This window comes from Anomalospiza imberbis, chromosome 6 (assembly GCF_031753505.1).
Source record: "Anomalospiza imberbis isolate Cuckoo-Finch-1a 21T00152 chromosome 6, ASM3175350v1, whole genome shotgun sequence".
NCBI classification, from domain to species: domain Eukaryota; kingdom Metazoa; phylum Chordata; class Aves; order Passeriformes; family Viduidae; genus Anomalospiza; species Anomalospiza imberbis.
Genome location: NC_089686.1, coordinates 21,041,115 through 21,061,131, shown reverse-complemented (window position 1 = coordinate 21,061,131; position 20,017 = coordinate 21,041,115). Strand labels below are relative to the sequence as shown.

Here is a 20,017-nt window from a genome sequence, read left to right as displayed (position 1 = left end):
TAGACTTCAGGGGATGGTAGTTTTACTAGTCTGAGCTTCTGGATTTTGCCTGGAAGGAAAGGCCCACATTCCTTCTTGGGAAGGAGCAGACTGTGGCAGATGGTGAAATAGTAAAATTACTTTTGTGAGACTTCCTTTTTCCAGTGTAGGTGTCTCTTGATTTGGGTGTTGGAAGGAGGCTGAGAATGGGATAGGCTGCAGTAGAGTCCCATGTGTGAGTAGCTTGCAGAGGGCTCCTTTGCAGCATATCCAAGGTAACCCTTCTGTTATGTCAGGTGCCCTAAATTCGGTGTCTGACTCCGCTCATATGTGTTAAGTTATAGCATTCCTGTAGGTTATATGTGTTTTCTGTGATGTACTTGTAATGTGATGACTTGAAGAATAAGTTTTCTTTTTAAATACCATTGCATTTTGGCACCACACATCTCAGTTGACACTGGTGCAGGATACTGTAATGCATTAGCACAGTTCTGCTCCTACTGCTTGCTGAAAGCAGCATCATTTTGCAGCATGTTTTGTTGAACAGGCTATAGGATGTGATCATTTCTTTGAGCCTTATATTTTGCTGCAGAACCAAATGGGATGCCTCTCCTAACAACCTTCTGGTAAGACCAGAAGTGCAGTCAGAGCTTTTTAACTGAGAACATCAGGAAAGGAGCCAGACTGAGGAGATAGGAGTGACCTTTGGGATGATAAAGTGACCACAGTTGGTTGTACTAAAAGGGAAGTAGCTGATTCATTAGGACCACCAAGCAAAGTTCTCTGCAGTCCTTAATTCTCCAGTTTGTGCACTAGCCAGTGCTGTCTGCCCTCATCTGCTGTCACAAAGCTCCCATAATGACTGACCATTGACCACCCATCCTTCTCTGTATATCTACCAGTCATATCTAGATGTGCACCAGTGTGGAAGCTTGAGCTGTTCCCACTCATCCCTTTTAAATGAGATTGTCCTGTCTGCCCTGTCTGTGCTAGGACTAGTGTTTTGCCTCAGCACTGCCTTTTCCATGGTGGTGCTGCAGTCACTGGGGTCAGAGTTCTTGGGGGCTAGTCACAGCTCACGTTCATGCTAACAGAAAAGAACCAAAGCAACAAATATGCTCAAAATGCATTAAAAAAAAAAAAAAAAAGAGGGAGCATGTATGTTCTGTCACAGAAAGGCCTTTTAGGTTTGCTCATGCTCTTGTCAGAAGAGCTTTTAACTTTGTATTTACCCACATGCTTACCCTTCTTTCTGGCTTCCATGGGCAAAGGTGTACCCTTGCACTATTGGCATATGATACTCCAGAACACTGAAAGCTCTCTGGGTCCCTACAGCTGGCTGACCCTTGGAATAGTGAAAGGCAGTGGTCTGAGAGTGTGCCTTTTTTAATTGAAAAGAAAAAGAAAAAAGAGCAATCTATTTTAGATGTGGGAGAAAAAAAAAAACATTTGGAAAGCTTTTCACTTCACAAGGCTCTTCTGTGACATTTAGGCACATTTATACTAATTTAAAAAGAATTTGGCACCTTCCCACCTCACTTATCAGGCTTGGAAAAGAAAAAGCAACTAAAAAGACAAGATTACTTGATATGTTGCTTTGTTTTGTTCACATGAAGTGTTGTGCCTGTTGATGTTGGCTGGATTCTGTTAGAGCCCACAAAGGGCCTTGACAAAGGAGTCATATTCAGTCAGGTTCAGGGCTTGCTTTCTAATGAGGAAGGATAATTATCGTGCCAATCTCTGATTGCTTTTTACAAGGCACATTTAATCTAAGGGAAGATAGGAGCATCTTTTGTCTCATATGGACTTGAGAGCAGGGCTAGCAGGTGTAACAGAATAATTACCCAGAAGGATTTGTTCATTATTTCCCAGAAAGAGGAGAAAGTCTTTGTGTCACTGTCACTCCTGTCGTCCCTGCTCTTGAGTTCAGCTTGGGCAGTTTGATCATGGTGGCCCTACTTCTCCAAAACTTTTACTCAAAAACACTCTTGACAAGCATTTATTACTGGATTTGACAGCCAAGTAGACTCCCTACCCTTCCCCTTTCTCTTAGAAAATTTTCAGTGTGTTTTGATGGGAAGCTGATAATGTGCAGCGTGCTCTAAGGCCCCTGCTCCCTTGGCTACAGACCTGTATGGCCATGGTTGTATTCTAGCATACATTTATGTACATTATAAATAGTCTCCATAGGTGTGCATGCTACCTCTCTGGGTTCATATCATATGTGTCTTTTCTTTGAAAACACTCAGGTGCCCATTCCAGGGGAGTACATAATGAGTATATACCCTGTGAGATGGTTACTTCTGTATAACTCAGTGCACTCATGTTTACAAATTTATGGCTTCTGGTTATATGGGAACCCTAAGACTACAGGGCCAACTGTAACTTCAAGAACTGTCTTGAGAATTCTTTTGTGTCTTTTTCTTAGTTATAACACAAATTCATGGAGTTCCTGGTTTTGCCTGCTTCTTTGTAACATAGATTATCTCCCTGATTGTGTTTACCAGTTGGTCCCACAGTCAACTCCAGAAGGCTTGACACTAGTTTGGGAATAAATGGGTCTGGATAGCACTGTATAAATTAATTTTGCCTCAGGGACAAAGGCAAACAGAACTAGATTGTGAAATACTGCAGTTTTAGGGAATTGAACCTTTCTTTTAGGACAAAATTTTTGGATCCTCAAGCAACTTGGTCAGATACAGAAGCTTGGAAGCAGCTCCAGAAAGTGTAATTTCAGTAAGATTTAATTTATTTTGTCTTTCACTTTGCATTCAATTATTTCATAACATCTCAGTGTTTTTTGTTTCCAGTATGACATAGGTTTCTGCAGTGAGGGATCACTTTGAATGTGAAGACAACTGGTGGGACAGTTGTGCTTTAGATGCTGGGAAAGTGGGTTTTGCATGGAAAATTTGGCAGGATTCACTTGCTGGCTTTAGCTATGAGCATTGCCAACTCATTGCAACAAAAGGAGAATACAAATCTCACAAACTTGCCATTTTATACCTGCAGCTTATCACTATGTTGGTTTATAGATGGCTCAAGATCTTGTTCTTGTATATTATTAGGTAAAGACCAGTATATCTTGATCTCATTGGAATCTGAAGGCAGGGACTGAAAAGGCAATTTTTCTTGGATTGTAGCAAGGTCCAGCAATGTGGAAGGGAAACACTCTGACCTCTTTTGATTCATTCACACCATCCCCTGCAGCATAAATTTCTCTAAACACAGGATGAAACACTAAAATTGCACTATTGGCTCTAAGGGGAAAAAGCTGTGAGTAAATCTGAATGACCCAAATCCCAATGTCCAGCTGCTGAAACAACTGTTAAAACAGGTGTGTCTAATTTTAGCTTTTGAAACATCTGGGCAAAGTGTTGGCTGTGTTTCAGTATCTTTTGCTTGAAGAGAAGGCAGGTGGCATTCTCTGAACAAGCTGCTATTGAATTGGAGAGACCTATTAATATTAGTAAGTCAACTTCTCTCAACTTGCTAACAAGAGCAGTTTGGAAGGGGTTGGAGAAGAGTGACAGGGTACCTTGAATAAACCAGAAGGGAAAGGGATTGCAATGTGTGTGTTCTAGCAACAGCAGTTTAATCAGTTTAGGAGCATCTGTGCTACCCATCATTTTGCTGGCTGTTAGAATTTCCTTTGCCTGGGTGACCTGAGGCATGTATGTGCTAGCTGTATATTTTTGAATGAAAGCATACTCCACTGAAGTAAAGATTACATTTGAATAGATTGGCATGTGTGTGTGAGAGAACGTTAAAAAAGCCAGCAACAACCCTGCTCTGAGTAATTTGAGATTTCTGTTGCAAAATCATGCATTCAAAATTGAGGCAAGCTGGAAATCTATATAACATTTTCCCCCTTCTGCATTTCTTTCAGTCTTTTAATCATGTCAAGATCAGGTTCATATTCTTGTAGATGCCTTATTTGTTTGTGAGCCAGAAAGAATCATTAAATGAAACATATTTGTATAGATAGAAAATTCTGTAGTTTATGAAACCTCTGTTTTAGTTGATATAAAAATTTTCTGAATGATAAAGGGAAAGTGGAGTTTTGTAATTAAAGAATCCAATGCTCCACTTGTTTCCCTAGCTCAGCAGCAGCGTTCTAGAGTGATAAATTCTTCCGAAACAGCAATGAGCATGTTACAGATGTGAGGGCAGAAATAATGGATTGTTATCAGTGTATACTTTTACATTGGTTTCTTTATGTCCCTGGGAGCAAGAGCTGGGAAAGCTGGTCACTATATGAAGTGGACTCTGAATCTCTCTCAGAAAGAAAAACTTGTTGGAAAGAAGTAGGGAGAGAAGATATTTTAAGAATGAGGCATTTTGTCATGTTCTTTAGCAGCATCTGATTGTGTCAAGGAAGGTATAGCTCCTCCAGATGTCAGCTATTTAGAGACACACACCAGAAGTTCTGTGGACAACAAATTACTGAATCCCACCAGGATGCTTTTCTTGGCAAGAGAAGAAATGGGAGTGAGTGGGTGAGCCTGTGTGTGTTACTGTGCAGGATGGGATGGGCCATTACAAATATGGGAGATAAGGAGAAAAATGAAGATGGATGGAGGTAAAAATGCCTGCTAAATGCCAGCTGTCCCATTTGGATGGAGTGGGATTTTTGCCTGGTTGTCTCAGTGCTTGGTCTAGTGTGATTTTAACCCTATTTTACCATGATTTATGTAATCTAAGCTATGATAAGCTCTGTATAAACATCTGGATATGTATTATTTTTCAGCCTGTAACTAGTGACCTGAGAAAATCCAATAATGAGAGTGATTTGCTGTAATACAGCTTGCTTGGGAAAAAAAAAAAAAAAAAACAACAAACCAAACACAAATTATTAGATCATCCTTTGTTGAAAGCAGAAGGTTTTTATAGCTTTATTCCTTTAGATGGAAATTTTGTTAAAAGTATTTTAATGCTCAGCAGTCTTTCTGGGGGTGGGTCAAAGGGTTTCAAAGAACCCACAAATAATTAGACAGCTTGGGGCTTCCCTCAGAGGCTGCCCATTTCCCTGACAGAAGTTGGAAATGTGCTGTTCTACTGGTTTTGAAATTTACGCTTGTATAGAATTTTCTTCTTTCCTCAAACTTCATTAGATAATTGACTTCTCTTTCCAGTTCAAGCTTTGTTCAGTGTTTGGTTCTGATACAGAAACAATGTAGTGGGGAAAAGCACCATCCTACATTTGGGGTCTAGCTGGTCTAGGTCCTGTTGCCAGTGCTAGATGAAATCTCCCATTTCTGGTGGAGAATAATGCTTGATCAAAGGGGAATAGAATGACTCATCTTTGATGGATTCCTTCTGGACCATTCTGTACAAGTGTGGAAATACAGTATTATTTCAGTCTGTTCTTATGGGGAAATCCTGCTTCTACAATCATTCTGTTTGGCCATCACCCCTTTGGTTGCCTGGCCATCAGCCACCATATTTGACAGGAGCATTAAAGCCCCAGAGATACTGAATTCCTCCTAAACCTGTTCCTTATCCCTGCTGAGATGTAAGGGCTGGCCCACCAGCTGGTAGGCTTGCAACTCTGAACCTGCATCCACAGAGACTACCTCTTCCTCGGCCGAAGCAAGATGTGAGAAAGAAAAGAAATGAAAGCTGTTACAGTGGGGTAAGGAAATGTGACAAAAATCAGAACACATCAGAGGAGGAAGTGTGAGAGAATACAGGGGGAACCAAAGGTCATGTGGTGACATTGTGGTGAATAGGGGAGGGTACACACAGCACAGCAAAGGGGCATCATAAAGCCTCATTTCCTAATCAGTTATTTCTGCAGTTCTGCTGCTTGTAGAACAAACATTTTTTTCAGGTAGCCAGGAATGTTAGATGCCCTTGTTTTATCTGCCTGCTGCTACATTTCTGGTGATAACACCTAGTGTAGGGGCTGGTAGTGGGTAAGTAGCATCTCAGTGCAAGGAAATGTGTAATACAGAGCACCTGTATATCTGCTTGTTCTGTTGATCACATACCGCTTTCTGTTTCTTCAGAGGTTTTTTTGGTAGCTTGGGCTGTCATAAAATAGCTACCTTTAGATTTCTGTGCAGGAGGAGATCAGAATGCAGAGATAAAGACAGCCACAAAATGATTCACAGTTAGTCATCCTGAAGACCACTCACATTTCTCTCACCCTCACATACCCACCATACTTCTGTCAGTACCCTGGACGAGTCAGTGGCAGACTGTGTGTTGCCATCTAAGTGCTCACTTTAGGTGACTAATAAAAAGGCAAGGAGGGTGAAACGTGGCATCTAATTAAAACTATGCAGACCTAATTATAACTTAAGGGGTTACTAGAAGGACACATTGGTCCAGGGTGAAGATGACTTTTGTATGACCAATTCAAAATTCAGATGGAAGAAATAAAGAAGTGTGGTTCTTCAAGCGAGTTCCCTCTACACGTTATGCCAGGTATTTTGTTATTTTCCTTTTTTTTTTTTTTTTTTTTCCTTCTGTAGCTCTCCTGGACTGATGGTCTGGGGAGGAGATAAAGAGGCTACAGAGGAGAGAGCAGAGCAAATATGTGTGTGCTCTTGTGCATGCACATGTGTTTATATGCATCTAAATGTAACCCCTGCATTCCTGTTTTTAGTTTTTTTCCTTGGCACTTTACAAAGAGTAGCTGGATTTTTTGTTGGCTCTATCCAATAGATAGTACATCCATGCTGGTAGCAGTTCATGCCTTATCTGTTGTATACAGCCTATCACTGAGGGAGTTTGCTACTCCTTCCCTTTGTTTCCATGGCCCAATTTTCATGGCTGCCTGGTGGTTAAAATCCTTGTACTCCTGGTAACTGTACTTGCTCTGGTGGTATTTGCAGCTCCAGTGGGATTTTGTTGCTGTGGGGTGCTTTCTTTCCCTTCCATTTTGCTCAGAGACTAGGGTGCTGGGTAAAGGGAAGTGTTCAGTTTGAGGAAGTTGGCTTTTGCATCCATGTGAATACTATGAACACTCACTGAATTACATGTGAGTTGGAGGATATGACAAGTCAAGGAAACTGCTGGTGCCTCAGGAGACCTGCATTTCTGGGGAAGCTTGTGTAGGTGGAGTTTGAGACCCTGGGGAATGACAGGAGAGGGAGGTGCTTCACAAGGAGAGAGATGTTTTTAAAGCAGTTCATGCTCCTTATTTTCACTATTGTGCTTTTGTTGAACCTCTCTGCTGGAGACCAAGTATCCCAGTAAGGTCCCCGATCAGTTGCTGCATATGGACCTAGATTATATTCTGCTTCCATCTGTTTGATTTGTTTGTGTAGGTGCACTGCATGCCTTGAAGCCAGGGCCTGTCTTTGGAAGTATTACACATATCAGCAGGGAACAGGTAGTTGATGCTGTATAACTACTCACCTCAGCATAATAATGCAGTGACTTAAGCCGCACTTTCTGAAAGTTGCAAAACCCTTTAAAAATCTCAGTGTAAAAGGCCTAGGAGCCTGTGGACCAGAGCTTAGTGGTATTTTCCATGGTACAAAATATATAGCTGGGAGTAGCTAGCAGGGTGCTAATATGAGCTCTCCTTCTGTGCAAGAGGGGCAAACACCTTACAAGACATGTAAACAGGAGAATCATCAATAAGATACCAGAAATAATTGTTCTTATGTATGCAGTGCTCATAAGACTTCAGCTGAAGGACTGCATCCAGTCTTGGACATTGCACTTCAAGAAAAATGTAGATAATTTGAAAAAGTCTTTAGGAAACCAGCAATAATAAGCAGAGTCTAAACCCCATAGATTTCTAAGGAACAATAGAGCAAATGTCCTTGTTTAGGGAGGAGGGACATAGCAGAAGTCTTCAAATATATAAATAGTATCTGTAAAGAGGAAGAAAATAATCTTTCTTGTATGATAGAGAAGAAATAACATCTCAATATTGCAACTCAAAATGTGTGTGTATCTTTATGTTGGGGAATTACAGATTGCTAGGAAGGGAACGTATAGAACACTAGTAAATAAGCCCAGTTTTGAACTTTAAACCAAAACTTTACTGAACTCATTGAGTAGCAACACACTTTATGCTAATGGTAAATTCTCAAATATTATCATTAATTATTGCTTTACATAAAAAACTACAGAGCTGTTATTCTTTAACATTTATGTCCTAAATTAACTGTGGCTATATAGTGCCACAGAGCTAATTCTCTACACTTAGCACTGACAGCTACAGTTCTTGGTCACTTTAGTTGCAGAAGAAGTGAGAAGTAGAGAAGGATGAGAGAAGTTGGAAGTGATGCTGGCTTGTCATCTTCTATATCCAATTACCCTTTACGTGCTTGATTCTTTAATACTATTTTGATCTCCCAAAAATGGGATCTTCAACTGCCAACAGTGCTGCTTCTCTTGTTCTTTTCTCCCTAGACAAGTTTCTTGTGTGTTAGCAGGATGCCTGTTTGCATCCCTTATGCTTACCTTGTCTATTTGTTGCAACTTTTTCTTGTCTGGATGCCTCCTATGAGCAAATAACTATGTCTTGTTTGCCTGTTCGGTGGTCATGTTGCTCGCATACTTAGTGAGATGCTTATATATACCATCACAGTGTTGCAACATATTGTAGACTGCTCTTAGTTACAATATTTTAGTATGTTTATGTCTGCACAGAAGGAAAGAGAAGATTAATTATATCCTGATTAATGCATTTGTAATTCAAAGGTATCACATGTGACTTCTTTGACTACAGCAGATTTGTGAGAAGGAGGAAAAAGAAAATATTGATAAAGTTGAACACTGGTATATACTGTTTCCAGAGAATTTTTTCTTCATCATTACACTTTGGACATCACCAAGAGTGTTGTAGGCAAAGTTTATACTGCATTGGTGGAGATAGGGAAAGTACAGCCTATTAAGGTACCTGTCTGTCTAGTCTATTATGAGCCTAGTAACTTGGAGGGGAAAAGTTCTTTTCCACGGTGGTTGAGAGCAATTGGACTGTATACTGAGTACTATCCTGTAGCGCAGGCACCACATGTAAAAACAGCTGTCCCCTTTGGGCACAGAGAAGGCCATCTAACAGCTTCTTGTTTGTTACACCTTAGCCAATAAGTAATATGACACAGATCGTGCAGAATGGGCGCTTTCAGGGTTAAAAGCAGAAGAGTTGTTCCCCACAGTGTCTTCTTTTGTCCTTCAAATTTTTAGCTTTGGCTGCTCTGACCTTCTTTTTCTTTTCATCTCCTGCACTCTGACAAGGTATACATCTTAGGAAATTACACCTACCAGCAGCTCCCACGCAAGGAGGCTTGCCCGCTGGAATCAGTTCGCTCTTTGTCAGGTGGTGAGATACTCATGTCATTGAAAGGTTTTCCCCCTCTATCTTTCTTTGCTTTTAATTCTTTTTTTGGGGTTTTGTTTTGTTGGTTTTTTTGGGGTTTGTTTTGTTTTGTTTTGTTGTTTTTTGGTGGCTGGATGACCACAGCAAACAGCAGTCACCTGGAAGTTATTGCTGTGAGTTGAACAGGTGATTATAGGCAAAAGCCAAGCAAAGATGATAGATGGAAGAGAGAAGAGAAGCAGAGGGGAGCCTGTGCACAGTGTGTATTAGAGAACTTGCTTTTCATTAGTACAGAAGTCAGTTTAAAGGAGCAACAGTTTTTCCAGCTTTTCCTTTCTGTGTCAGACAAGATTTCTTTGAGTGTAAAAGGAAAAATGTGTTCTTTCTGCTTTCATGGGTAAAATTAAAATAGTTCCCTATTTATCTCAGCAGGTATTTTAGCTCCATCTATTCTCTATGTCTTTCTACTTCAGCCTTTCAGGTTCTATTTAAATTTATAACTCAGAACTCTTAAAAAGAATTTCCCAACTTAGTGTTCCACACTAAGAATTCGTGACATAGATGTTAGTTCTGTTAGTGCCCTAGTGTGTAAGGTATGGCTTGCAGACCTTCCAGATCTAACTCTAGATCTGCATAATAGATACAGACAAAATTAAAGTAGGCAACATCTGTGATCTGCTGGTGCAGCTAACCTCTTGCTGCTGTGAGAGTCACTGAAGGCAAGGGATCACAGCAGTGTGTTATCCCAGGCAGGGCTCACACCTAGGCTGGAAACAGGCTGTTCCCCTTCACCTTGGACTTGTCAACACTGATTCCAAACATAAGGAGAAGGTACACATAGCTTTTGGTTTACATAAGCGTAGTTGCCACATGCATCCATAGTATCAGTTGCTAGGAGTTAGGCTAGAGATGAATTTTGCTCAAGATAAAATCAGGATAATCACAGATCTGTAAGAGGGGGCTGTTATGAATAATGGAAATCAGTTCTACAGGTCACTACCATTTTATACTGATATACTTTGTGAAACTTAGGTAGTAGAAGTGTGAATTCTGTGAAAGAAACATCAGAAAATTAAACTGTTTGGCTCTTTTTCTTCATTGGTGATTCAATAATTATCTAAGGTCAAGCAGTGGGCAACTCTGATTTTTTCAAACTCAGCTAGTCTTTTAGTTTCTAGAATCTTTCTGAGCCTGACAAAAACCTTTGATAAAAAGTCACATTGCTGAAAGGGATACAAGAAGTCCAAGCAGGTTCTGTTTCTCTGCCTGACAAGCTTTGAGCAGCTGCCATTGAGCCCAGCTTCTACTGAGAGTAGGAGACAGATGTCGTTTCAACCTTCCTGGAGGAAAAAGCTCTGCAGCCACAGAAGATCGGTTTTCTCTTGTGAGATGAGAGTCTGCCTGTCAGCACATGGCTGAAGGGCAGACTAGAGCCTGCTTAGCCCGCTGATAAAGTACCCCAGAGGCAGGGACTAAAGTTTAGGTGAGACAGAAGGGGAGAGGGTTGGTACTTGAATAACAGAACCTCCTTATGATGACTGAAATAAACTAAACTTGACCATCCTTTATTTCACACAAATCCCATTCATAACTGCTGATCTGGTAGAGGTCTGAGGTGTGGGAAGGATTTTGTCCTAATTTTTGAGGCAGCTTTAGGAGAGAGAATGCTTGCTGGTGTTTTGTGCAGGTGGTCAGGGGTATCTCTGCAGCACATTCTGTGAAGGAGAATTCCCAGGGATGAGGGAATGAAGAGCTCCCATGCTCAGGGCTGAAAGTATGGACCAGACACTCCTGTGTCAAGCACTATTGCCAGTGCCTTCCATTCTCATAGGTTTGCAGACTAGCAGACTTTGGCCAAAAAAAGGTACTGTTTGCTCATAAAGCTGTTCTGACATATGTTGGCTCATGCCTTTCCAGCAAGTCTGTAATCTCTCCAGGGAAGGGATTCACAGCTTGTGTTAGTTTGCATAGTGCTGAGTACAGTGGATCATCCTTTACACATTATCCAGCAAACAGGCAATTTTAACATGTTATTGTCAGTTTGCATTAGCAAATCCTGACATTGCCTCTTTCCCAATTATGGTAGATTAATGCTTATAAAAAAGAGATATGTTGCTGTATTTGTGTGCCCGTGCACTTCTTGCTTGTTTCCACCAACATAGGGCTCTAGGTGTGTCAGAAAGTCTGAACTTTACAAGATTTTTGGCCCCTAAATTGGATGTTTGATAGAACTGAACTTGTGTCTCAGTGGTTACCTCCGCTTTTGGCTAACTTACTGCTAGCCCAGACTAACTGGTTTTAATAAACTTGAATTTTTCAAGTTGATTAAAACCAATGGACACCAAGGGTCAGATTTCCCTTTACTGATGTCTATCTACTGACTCTGTTGAGTTTATTCACCCTGACATAAATGAGAAAAAAAACTAGGCTGTAAAGCTTTTATATTAGTTGCTTTTGGCAATCTGTAGTCCCTTGGAGCTGAGCAGAAAAGAGAATACCTGCCCTTTGTTACTGGTAACATGTAAGGCATATGCCTCAACTTTTGTGGGTAACTGGACTTACTGGTTTTTAAAGGAAAGCACAGAAGCCCTGAGAAAAGTTTGATTTTTTAAAATTTTTTTTTTGCCTTTTTTTCCCCCCAGATACAGAATAAAACTGAGAACTACAGAGGCTGCAGCAACTTGGTTATATGCAAAAAAAGTACTGCACACAAGAAAAAGTACTGCATAACAGCAGCTGTGTGCATACTTTTCAGCTCTGTCCTGGAGCAACCCTCCCGTTTCACTCTGGATGAGCAAACACTGATAATTTTCTGGTGCTGCTGGGTCCTGTCTCTTGAGGCTGCCTGCAGAGAGACAGTGATGACAAGGACAGTGGGGCACCAGGGACTAGTCTCAGAGCAGTTAATTCTGCCAGCACTGCTGAAGAATTTACCAGATTTTTGGTCGTTGCTGTTGTCAGCAGAATTTGAAGTAGCTTGCTAAAGACAAAGGTGTCTATATGCCAGTCCTATGCTCTCTACAGCATGCAATTCCCTCTGGTTTATTTTAGTTTCATTTAGTTTATTTAAAACTGTATTTTAATGTCATGTATGACATGTTTTCACCCTCCTTCTTGTTTTTGGAAAAGTGCATTTAAAAAATAATGAAACTGTTTTGAACCTTGGGAGAAGCAGTTCAGTCTGGGAGAAGCTTCTGGGTGACAGGCTGTTCTAGCTGACCTTATTCTCTTAACCTTATTATATACCAAAGCACTGACTAACACTGTACCTTGTTAGCTTCTACTGGTGGAGGCAAAGCTGTCCTCTTTCTGGCAGGCACCCTGTACTGATAAATGCTAATCGAGTTTCCCCACTGGATCCAGTTTAAAAGATCTGTGATTTTACAGCAGCACTGATTTTTTAGTTCTGAGTGCAGCAAAGTAATTAACAGCTAAGATTTAATAGGAAAGATAGAGAAAGTTGTACTTGCTCCTTTAAATAAGATGGAGTACAAACTCTTCCTGGGCATGAAGATGACTGTGTCTCTTTCTGAGATTCTAAAACTCGGAAACAATTGCTTTATTATTTCTCATTTCTGTGGATTATAGTGGCCCTCTGCTCTTCTAGTAAAAGAAACAGCTGTATAGGAAATAAGACTTCTCATATCTGTAGGGAGCAACATATCATGGAAACCATTATCCTTTAAGGGATTCCATCTTGGTTCTGAAGACACAAGAGCATTTAGAAAGACTCCATGTTTACCCAGATTAAATAAACTAATATAAATACAACCAAGGCAGCCTCTTCTGAAGTAAATCTAGTGGGAATAAAGTTGAAATGTCACTTCTGACTATAAACTTCCCCTTGCCACCCAAGAGGAAAACTGCAATTGAAATCTGCCCTCTTCCTGCAGTGCTGCTGCTAAATAAATGAGTCACCTGTGAACTACAGGGCAGTAAATACATCCACTGACATCTCATAAAACAAGGCAGAGTGAAGTTCCAGTACTTTACGGTGTCACCAGAATCCTGTGATGTATTTATAGCTAGCTTCACAGGTTTTCCTTTTTTTCATTATATATTTTTATGGTGTACTCTTAGAGTTTGGTTTTCTTGGCCCTTCTCATTTTTGCCTAAGGCGGTTTACCCACTGGTTTCCGGCAAAAGAAGATTGGTAGGCAGAATGTAGAGCAATTCCCCATCGGAGGGACAGTGCCCAGCCACTCCATTTCTCCTGCTCTTGGACTGTCCAAGCATTTTCTGTCTCTGGCCAGGACAGTCTGAAGTGATGTTCACCTTTGTATGTCCTACCAGTACCTAAGGTGGTACCTCTGTATGTGGGGAAGGATTGGTGGCAGACTGAATGAGGAAAATAATCAGTGATTTGTTTTGGAGCTTGGTAATTTATTGTCCATTGAGGGCTCTGCCTCCCACAGCAATCCAGGAGGTAGGTGGCCAGCATGAACAGGGGATTGAGCATGGAGAAGAGGATGTGGCATCTTGGACTGTTAAAGGGGAATCAAAATCTGAAGGATGCTACCACAGTTGAGTCAAAGAACCAATCTCTTCTGTTTTCTTCTCATTCAGTAACAGGGCAAATAGTTGCAGGACAGGGGCAAGGAGTGTATCCATGCAGTTCCCCTGCACATAACTCTAGAATTGCACTTTTTAAAAATACATATTTTCCACACAAAGTAATGAATTTTCCACTCCCACCTCCTGGAAAAGCAGCATTGAGTCCTCAATGTTTAAACCTGTAGCCCCTTTGACTGATCCTATAATGTGTGATACGTTCTGTCCTTTTTGTAATGCTGTAGCCAGAGAAAACAGAAAGTGAAATGATGGGAGGCACATCTTTGTTGCATTGCTTATAATTATCTGGGTCTGAAACTCATTCAGATTTCCTATATTTTACAGATCAGCTACTCAGTGATGTGTATTTAATACATGTCCTTCCCCCCTTCCCCTAAATCAGGCTCCCTACACTTAACTACACAATAAATTTTTCAGAGTACTTTGTCTGTGGACTGTGTGAAAATTAGGACTTCTGTGATGAGGGATTCAAGGATGCTGACTCACGGGTCAGCAGCCCTTCAAGGGTGTTATGACAGGTTATATTCCCCCCTTCCCCCAAGTACGTAGCAGCAGGGAGCTTCTTTTCCACAAAGACAGCATCCTTCTGGGTATCCCACCACATATGTGGCAGCAACTTCAGTTTCCTCAACAAAACTCAAGGCCAGGGAAAGTTGTCTTGCACAGATAAAACTGTTCTGTGCCCTCTGTATGGCACTGCAAACTTGCCATCCAGGAGGCACCTGCACTACAGGTTACTCAGTCCTGTCTCCACCTGTGTGTCCATTGTCAGGAAAGCTGATATTCACACTTTAAGGCTAGCAAAAGGCCACCAAATCAGTCAAATAGTTTATACTAACAGCATGTACTGCTTGGGATGGAGAATCTCAGTGTCTGTTCGGTTCCCATGTCTATCAGTCACTCACTGGCTCAAAATGACAGCCTCTGTTTCCTTATCTACAGAATGGCAAAGTAATACCTAAAGCTGTTGAATGGCTTCATTAATAACAGATTTTAAAGCACACTGTGATTCTTAGGTGGCAGATGTTAAGATAAATGTGAAGATAATATTCTTGCTTTTCACAATCACTGATTAAACCCAGCAAAACAGCAAAGCATTTGTGGATGCTTTAGCTGCTGATTTAGATCACTTATACTATAAGTTACTAGAAAATAATTTATAAGCATATCAGTCTCAACTAATAGTATTAGGTGTGCAACTCAGGATGATCATTACAAGTTACTGACATGCTGTACCAAATTGAGATCAATGACTGAAAACTGCACCTCAGCGTTAGGGAAATACTCGAGTCAAACAGCAGGTTTCAGAGGCGCATGCGTGCACACCTACAAACACGGTTCTGGAGGGGAAAACTAGAAAACTTACAGTCATAAACAATTTATTCGTTTGTATGAATAAATGAAAGGGAATGAGGCAGTGCAGTGCAAGGTGGGTCCTGGGGCTGGCTGGCTCCTTTTCTAAAGCTCCTTATTGACTCCCTGAGTGATCTTGTGTAAGTCACTCCACTCCTGGTGCTTGCCTTCCCGTGTCGCTGGGGATTTTTGCCATGCAAATTGATAGGCAGTAAATTACTAGATAAAACTACTGCATTTGTTTATTAATTTATGGGCTGCAAACTCCGGCTGCATTCCTCACTCTCCGACGATTACGTGCAGATACCCCTGTTTGGACTACACCTATTGTTGCAGGAGCATTAAAAAAAAAATAAAAATCTGTAAGAGCCACAGGGAGTTTTAAAGAGCGCGATCATTCCTGGTTCTTCGTTTGCTCCTGAGCATCTGCGGCCGCAGGACGAGCCCTGGGTCAGGGCGGCGCGGCGGGACGGTGTTACTCCAGCGCATCCATTCCCGTGCCGCGACCGAGGGCTCCCCGCGCCGGCTGCCCCCGAGGAGCAGCGGGAGGGCGGCACGGGAGGCGGTCCCGTCCCCGCACAGACGGGTGGGCGCGTTTCGCCAGGGGCCACTCGGAGCAGGCGGCGGCGCATGCCGGGCTCCGGCTCCCGGTGCGGCGGCTCCGGCAGCCGGGTGTTCCCGGGGGCCGCGGGCGCGCGGGACCGCACGAGCGCATGAATGGCGGGGGCGGAGCCGCGCCCCGGCCCCGCCTCCCCCCGGAGCCAGCCAGTCCCTCTGCGCAGAGCTGCCGCCGTTCCCATTGGCTCGCCGGCGCCGGGACATTTGCATGCGGCTCGCCCATTGGCGGAGCCGCTTCCCCGGCCGCCCCGGCTGCGCTTCACCTGCGCCGCCGAGTTGCCCGCACTTGGCGCCGGCCGCCCGCAGCCGCCCCCGGCTCCGCTCGCCCCGCGCCCGGCCCGCGCCGCCCGCCCCGGCTGCTGCGACGCGCCCGCCCGCCCGGGAAGACCTGGCGATGCGCTCGACGGCTGCGCAGGGTCAATCGGCTTGAGCCCTCGGTCGCCTGGATTCGGCGGAAGGAGGATGACAATCTAGATCGCTGTGTGTGTGTGCGTGTGTGTGTGTGCGCGCGTGTGCGTGTCCTGGCAGTTCTGCATTGCAACACTTGCTAGTGGAGAAGCAAGAGAAACCCCCCGGAATTGGGATTAAAAAAAAAAAAAATCAAAAATTTACCTGGGGTCCCTGGCTTATTTCTTCTTTTTCTTTTTTAATAGTCCCTCTCAGCAAAGTGAGAGACAGGGATCTCAGGCAGGGAAAAGTCCTCAAGGACCCCGTGATCCTGGAGGAGCCTGAACAGGACCCTCGTGCGGACATGTGCGGCTTTCCGGCGCACTCCTGGAGGTTCGGTACGGCCGCGGGGTTCCTGCCACAGTAGATCCAGCCCTGGGAAACGGCGCGTCTTATTCGTCTCTGTGTGGTTACTAACCTTCCCCCATCCCTCCCCTTCCCTGCCAGCACTCGCTCTCGCACACACTCTATTTTCTTCTTGAGCACACACGCACACCCCTAGAGCCTCGGAAGCGACTCTCCTTTCTGCTAGCATGGGTCCTCTGGCATCATGAACGTTATTCTCTCTCCCTGGCTGGAATTCAGACTGCCCGTCTGTAGGTCTCTTGTGCCTTGACCATGCACCTGAGAATAGACCCCAGCATTTGCCCGGGACGCCGCCCCGCCTGGACCCTGTGGATGTGCTCCCTCTTTTGGGGATGTATCGTCAGCTCTGTGTGGAGTTCCTCTAACGTGGCTTCTTCTGCATCCTCTTCCTCGTCTGTTTCTCAGGCTCAGTATGAGCATCACTTCCACGGCAGCAAGCACCACTCTGTGCCTATCTCTATCTACCGCTCCCCTGTCTCCCTCCGAGGAGGACACGGTGGGTTCCCACTCTTGTTTCTTTCTAACCTTTTTGCAGAGCAGTTGGAGCAGCAGAGGGGGAGCAGGGACGGTGGCTGTGTCTCCGGGGGAGGGGGGTCCTCCCTGCCTCTCATATTTCTGCCCCCTCCCCATTAACCCTCCACTCCTCCCCTGCCCCCGAGCCGAGGCGAGCCTAGGGCTGAGGACGCACCGCTTGCGAGCCAACTTCCCCGGCCGGTGTGGTCCAGCAGGACGGAGGGTGGGGGCCGGGGCGGGCTCGGGTCTCTCCGTGTCAGACGGCAGCGCCGAACAGCTCGGGACGGCGGAAGGGCATCCGCTCCTGTCCCGCTGGAATCCTGCGACGGGGAATCACTAACTGCCTGGCTTGCAGCGGCTGACATGGTCATTGCAGCAGCGCATCTTCCCCGCCGGCCACCCTCGTTTCCCGGTCGCCCAGCTGCGGGAGGGCCAGCCGAGAGCTTGGGGAATTGCCGCCGCCGCTCCTCCCCTGCCTGCGCGCTCGCTGTGTTCCTGGTGAGGATAGAAAGGGGCGTACAGAGGAAAAGGCGAGGTCTCATTCCTGCTCCTGGCTTCCTGCTTGGTATCTGGTAGTGTCTTCCTGGGAAACCCTGGGGCAAGAAATAATAGGGAGTAGGTTTTCACTCTGGCAGCAAGGGAGAAGGGGAAGAGGGTGTCTGAGAGATGCCAAGAGAGAGGGCCAGCATTGTGCGCCTGAAATGCTGAGCAGTGCTCAGCACCTGGACCTACACAGCCTCTTAACCAGCTCTCTCAAGTGTCCCCACCCTGACAGGAGTTGGCCTAGGCCTGTCTGACATGGGAGCTTTTCCTCATCTCCACCTTCTCCTGTATGCTGTCCTTGTCCCTTAGCTGCTGTTTTCAGTCATATCAACTGGAAGAGGCAGGCAGGCCAAGGCCTGGCCCTTTCCCTCCAGGGCTGCAGGTCAGGGTCAGGTCTGGCCTTCCATCATAGGAGTATTCACCTAGAGATTCGCATTTGTACAGGGCCAGAAGAAGAAGAACCAGTATCAGAAATGAGGCATAGGAACACTTTGAAGGAGAGGGAAGGGAAGGAAAGGAAGGAAGAGCCCTGGCACGGCTGGTGCCGCATGACATGGCTGCAGCAGAGACTTTGAGGATGTGCTGGCAGGGCTGTGTCAGGGTTACGAGGATATTGAAACCTGGAGCACTCCAGATAAGTGCTCAGACGACCAGCAGAGCAGTCTGAAGGGTTCAAATGGCACAACGATGAATGGACCTCCAATGAAATCTCCAGGTACCTTGGCAGAGCTGTGGAAGAAGCTCAGTATTGCGGGTCTGAGCCGAGGTGTGTTGGAGAGGGAAAGGGCTCAGGAACACAGCCAGGAGGCAGATGCTGCAGGTCACAGCTGAGCACCAGCGGAGCAGGGCTGTGCTAGCAGGAGGTGCTCTGGCAGAGCTGCTGGAGGGCATTGGAAGAGGGTGACAGGGAGCTCTGCAAGGTAGGTTGCCGATGCTCTGGCAGTGCGGGAGGGGGAGCCCAGGGCATTGCAGAATAGCACCGTGCTGCAGAGGTGAGGGCTTGGGACTGAAGTGGCACTGGGTGCAGTAGGTTGAGTGGGAGGTGTTCAGCCATTTCTGCAGATACAAGTGGCAATTTCCTTTCAGCCTATCAAACTCCCACTTCTGCTCCAAAGTTCACATCCATCCTAAAATGCAAGAGAAACATTCAGGCCCCACATGGGAAGGGAATCGATGCCATGCCAGACATCAAGACCATCTGTTAAGCACCACCCATGTGAAACTCAGTTATGGGTTATTAATCACTAGCAGCAGGAGCCCAGTTATTTTCAGCAATGCTTGAGGACCATCTGAGAGAGTCCCCGTTGTGCTAAAGCAAGAAATATGAGGGATCAGCCAGTCACTGCCCCAAAAGGTTTTCAGGACCCCAGCTTTTGTAGCTTAGTTCTGTGATGAAAGGGGATAGCAAACTCTGGCTCGTAGGTCACTTATGAGGAAAGGAGAGAAGGATGTCACAAAATGTGATAGTGTTTGGTTTTGCTGTTAAAGTCAGACAGTAGTCTGTATGAGAGTCTACACTGTGTTTCCTGGTCAAGAAATGATAGTTCTTTTCTCCTTGATGGCTTTTCCATCTGCCCTGAAAGTCAAGCGAGGCCTCATTTAAGAGTCAGGAGCAAAAGCAGTTATCAGCTTCAGTGAGAAACAGGCAATTTTTTTGTGTCCCCATTGCAGAAAGGAAACAAGGGAAATAGAGAGTTCAGGGAGCTAAGGCTAATGCATAAGTCAATGTGAGTTGTTTGGTTTTTTAGTGGGATTTTTTTTTTAGTTGTTTTTTTTTTTTTTTCCTAATCATGCCTTGTAGCAAAGCTGTCATAAAAACATCCTTTGGCGGTGAATAAGTGGGTGAATGGGGTGGACAGAGAGAGAGAGAGAGGAAGAAGAGACCACAAAGCTGGTCTTGGAAACATGCATGGTTTATTTTTGTGTGTTCTTTCACTGTTGCACAACAGAGGCCCTTGGAACTTGGATCTGTAACAGCATTGAGGAGTCAGGTTCCAAGGAGGCTGTGCACTCCCTGTGTTTCCTGGGATTTTGATTATTTGTGTTTTCTATTGAGAAATAAGAAATTAATTTTGATTGCTGCCCTGCTTGGTGGCTACATTAATACTGGTTTTGGAAGGAATCAGATCAGGATCACGGCCGCCCTGCTGTGTTATCTTTCAGCCCCACAGTGCTAACCACTGGGACTCAGTCTTGTATTTAAACATATTTTCCTTTTTTCTCCTACATCCCAGTGGATTTCAATCTGTTTGAAGAAGCAAATTAATATCTAGCACAGAGGAAAAATAAATGTCTCATGAGCAGTGAGTACTTGTTTGGAGCCTGTGTCTTAGTGCTCCT

The 20,017-nt window shown here is 44.4% G+C and overlaps 1 protein-coding gene across 17 annotated transcripts in view; it reads left to right on the top strand.

Moving 5' to 3' along the window:
• NRXN3 (neurexin 3) overlaps window positions 1-20,017 on the top strand; it is a 968,667-nt gene that overhangs the window by 599,058 nt on the left and 349,592 nt on the right. For 6 of the 17 annotated variants that reach the window (XM_068192716.1, XM_068192708.1, XM_068192715.1 and 3 more), the window contains exon 1: window positions 16,586-17,117. The exons of the other annotated variants lie outside the window; for them this stretch is intronic. In XM_068192716.1, coding sequence (XP_068048817.1) covers window positions 16,874-17,117 — 244 coding nt within the window. In that variant the 5' untranslated portion in view covers window positions 16,586-16,873. Of the gene's footprint in view, window positions 1-16,585; window positions 17,118-20,017 lie in introns of those variants that run through there. 17 annotated transcript variants of the gene reach the window in all.